Source organism: Pinus tabuliformis, chromosome 7, assembly GCF_031772625.1.
Source record: "Pinus tabuliformis cultivar Carrire ecotype Pingquan chromosome 7, CPIR1, whole genome shotgun sequence".
In the NCBI taxonomy this organism is placed as follows: domain Eukaryota; kingdom Viridiplantae; phylum Streptophyta; class Pinopsida; order Pinales; family Pinaceae; genus Pinus; species Pinus tabuliformis.
Window position 1 is genome coordinate 2,080,809,771 of NC_142293.1, and position 3,348 is coordinate 2,080,813,118.

At 38.5% G+C, this 3,348-nt stretch overlaps 1 protein-coding gene across 1 annotated transcript; it reads left to right on the top strand.

The window, feature by feature from the left end:
- Positions 1-1,357: 1,357 nt before the first annotated feature.
- On the top strand, positions 1,358-2,402 carry LOC149256872 (uncharacterized protein At1g24485-like). The gene is made up of 2 exons (XM_089457522.1): positions 1,358-1,664; positions 1,838-2,402. The coding sequence occupies exons 1-2, from the start codon at positions 1,363-1,365 to the stop codon at positions 2,388-2,390; spliced, it is 855 nt and encodes a 284-aa protein (XP_089313648.1). The 5' UTR covers positions 1,358-1,362; the 3' UTR covers positions 2,391-2,402.
- Positions 2,403-3,348: the final 946 nt, after the last annotated feature.

Below are 3,348 nucleotides of genomic sequence, written 5' to 3' on the forward strand. Positions count from 1 at the left end.
CAGTCTGTAAATTTCATTCTAATTTATCTTTCCCTTTTTTAACAATTAGTTAAAAAACACCTTTTATAATCAAATAGTTAGTCACACGTAAAATCGTTCAGGTTGCGCAATGCCTTTCCAAGAAAAGAAATTCCAATGGTTTATTTGAAGTCAATGCATCAATGAGGGATGGCCTTGGATTCTCCAGGAGTGCAATGAAGTGCCATTGTTCAACCATATCTGCTGCGACTTTAACCCGAGCAAGATCGATTAAGATCACTTCCTCTTTCTGACGAATTCTACACAACTAAATCCAAGGAGTCCTCTTATTTCAGCTGTAGATCGATCTCGTCTGCTCAATATCGAATCCTGGTACAATGAAGGTTCGCTTCACTGTGCGAGCTTCATCCAATTTTCCAACAAGGGAGGGTGGAATCCGGAGAGCCCTCTGACACAATCGATGGAGCCTTTAGAATTCCAGGAAACCTGAAGATCGTTGACGTTGAGCCAGTTTGCAGTGAAGAGAACACCCCATAATGCAATGATTTCGACCTTATTGTTGGTACCCCATCTCCCTCCCACCAAAAATGATAATAGCAGCCAGGCTTGGTGACTATGAAAATACCACAACAGCATTGTCTATTAAAACAGGCACCATAGGAAAAACCAACCAGAAACTTTTGCCACACATGCTCTCTTTTAATCTTCCTCGGTTTCTGAACAGTTTTACTGGGACCAATTTATAAGAAATAGACCACAATCCCCAACAGTGCAGTCCTTACATCCACCCTTATATGTTCAAATATCTTACTATTCCTACAAGAGTAAATACCCTATATGATATAAAATGTTAATGTTCATAATTCATTATGTTTCTCAAACCAGAGTTTGAGACATTTCTCCAATGAATCATTATTCCAATCCATGTGAGACTGTGTCCCACACTTCTGTAGCAATTGGGCACCTCAAGCTCCAAGGTATGTAAGACTCTGTTCCATACTTCTGTAACAATTGGGCACCTCAATAAAAGGTGTATCACATCCTCCGAATGCTGCATACAAAGGGGGCATATCCTGTTTTTATAATGTTCAACGAACGTATTTTTTCATATTTGGTCAGCAAGATGTTGGTTTGTTCATTACTCTTTTTGGTGGTGTGCAGGATTTCTGAGTATCAGTTGTGGAGCAAAAACTAATCACACTGGGGAAAACAATATAACATGGATACCTGATGCTCATTACATAGACGTCGGTCAGTCAGCAGACATTGGGAACGTTACTAGTGAAAAAGCCTATGGTTCTTACTTGCACACAATGCGTTATTTCCCAAAGCCTCTTAACAAGTCTTGCTATCAGTTGCCTGTGGCCCCTGATATGGTTTGCCATGGGAAATTTCAGTGGATATGCTGGCTTCTCATCTGAATTCGCTTTTTCTATTGAGACAGTGGATATGCTGGCTTCAGGAAACGTATCAGTATATTTATTTCCAATGTTTTACGAACATATATTGGTTACTAAAGGCAGAGTGTTGTACATTTGCCTTGTCAGAACCTCCGAGATTGATGATCCCTTTATCTCTGCTATCGAGATTAGGAGGCTCCAACATGGCATGTATACAGACGCTCAGCCAGGAACAATCTTCTTTACATTATCAAGATACGATACCGGTGGAAATTCGATGGTCAGGTGAACATTTTGAAACTTGTTTATATTTACCTATAGAAATCAAGGCAGAAGAATAAATTGTAATAAATTTAAATCTCGCTCTTCTACCTGCGATAAGACTTCAATACAGTTGAGTAGTTGTCATTTTTTCGGTTAATGATTGACCTGCATAGCTTTTGCGGTTGATTGAGCAGGTATCCTCACGACAATTTCGACCGCATCTGGAGACCAGTCGTCACAGTTATGTTAGATGCAAGTGATGCACAGAATGTAACTTCAAAAAGACCTATTTCAACAAACAATACCAATGACTTTCCTCCAACTGCTGTCTTGCAAACTGCGTGGGTCATAAACAGCTCGAACGCCTCCATTCGATTGCGACCGGGATTCGATTCGGGTCAAATAGACCGAACATTATTGGTGTTATATTTTGCAGAGCCCGAGACGCTGAATATGCATGAATCGAGATCATTTTCAGTCAAGATAAATGGTGAAGAGTCCAATCATTCAGCCCAAGAGATTACTCCAAATTATTCAGCCCAAGAGATTACAATCCCAGCCTCTTCTGTATCAGAATCTTTTAGTTTGATTGAGGGAAGTGAGTCTACCCTTCCTCCTATAATCAACGCTTTCGAGTATTACCAGCTACTTCAATCACACCTGCCAACATATTCTCATGAGAGTAAGAGACTTGCCCTCACTAAATTTCTCACAAGTAAATTACCGATTTTACAACTCAATGCCTAACGAGCTTCTCAAACTGCAGTTGACACTCTTAACGGTATCAAAAATCGATTTGACATAAAAGATTGGACTTCTCCTGATCCTTGCTATGTTGGGTATTTTTCAATGGGAAAATAACAAAACCAAACAAACATTAACACCACAGAGGCAATGCTATGTTTCCTTCTGCCACAAGATTTTTTTGTGCACAGGGAACCTTTAAAAAAATTGACTGAACAGAATATTACACACCATAAAACATTTCTATTAATTAAAACATAAAGCCTGATACAAACTTTATCGTCTTTCACTCAGAGGGATTTACCAAAATTACTTTCACCCATCAAAAACAAGACTCTGTCTTTTCTGAGTTCACTGTGTTGGGTTTACTGCTGTAAAACCCATTTTTACATCACTGTTGTAAAACAAATTTTTACACAGACTTACAAAAAAAACGCTCCACCATTTTCTTTATGCACTGCTGTGCAAAACCACACATGGTTTTTGCTACTCCTCTGTTTTACTATGTCTCACAAAAATATTACAACCTGTTCCATGTAATTTCTTCGCACTGTTGTGCGTTTTTTTTTCTTTACAAAATCAAGGGAGGTCTAGGCATAAAAACATTCACATTCACTTATGCACTTCTGTGCATCACCATAGTTTTCTTGCAAGTCAACATGTTTTTTTTCGCTGCAGCGAAAACTATTTTTACGCACTCTCATATGCGTTCTTCTTTTCACCATACACGCTGTGCATACAATTTACTATCTATGTAACCTACGTTGCCCTCACTATTCTTTTTACAATAGTCGACATATATCAACCCCGGAGCACTTCACATTTTTAATGGTCACCACACATGAGCATATATATTTGGCTCATTATATTAAAAACTCAATATAATGCATTCAACTTCCGTGGCCTTTTTTTTAATGCATATGGTCAACGCTCATTTTTTAAAAGGAACATATAATATATG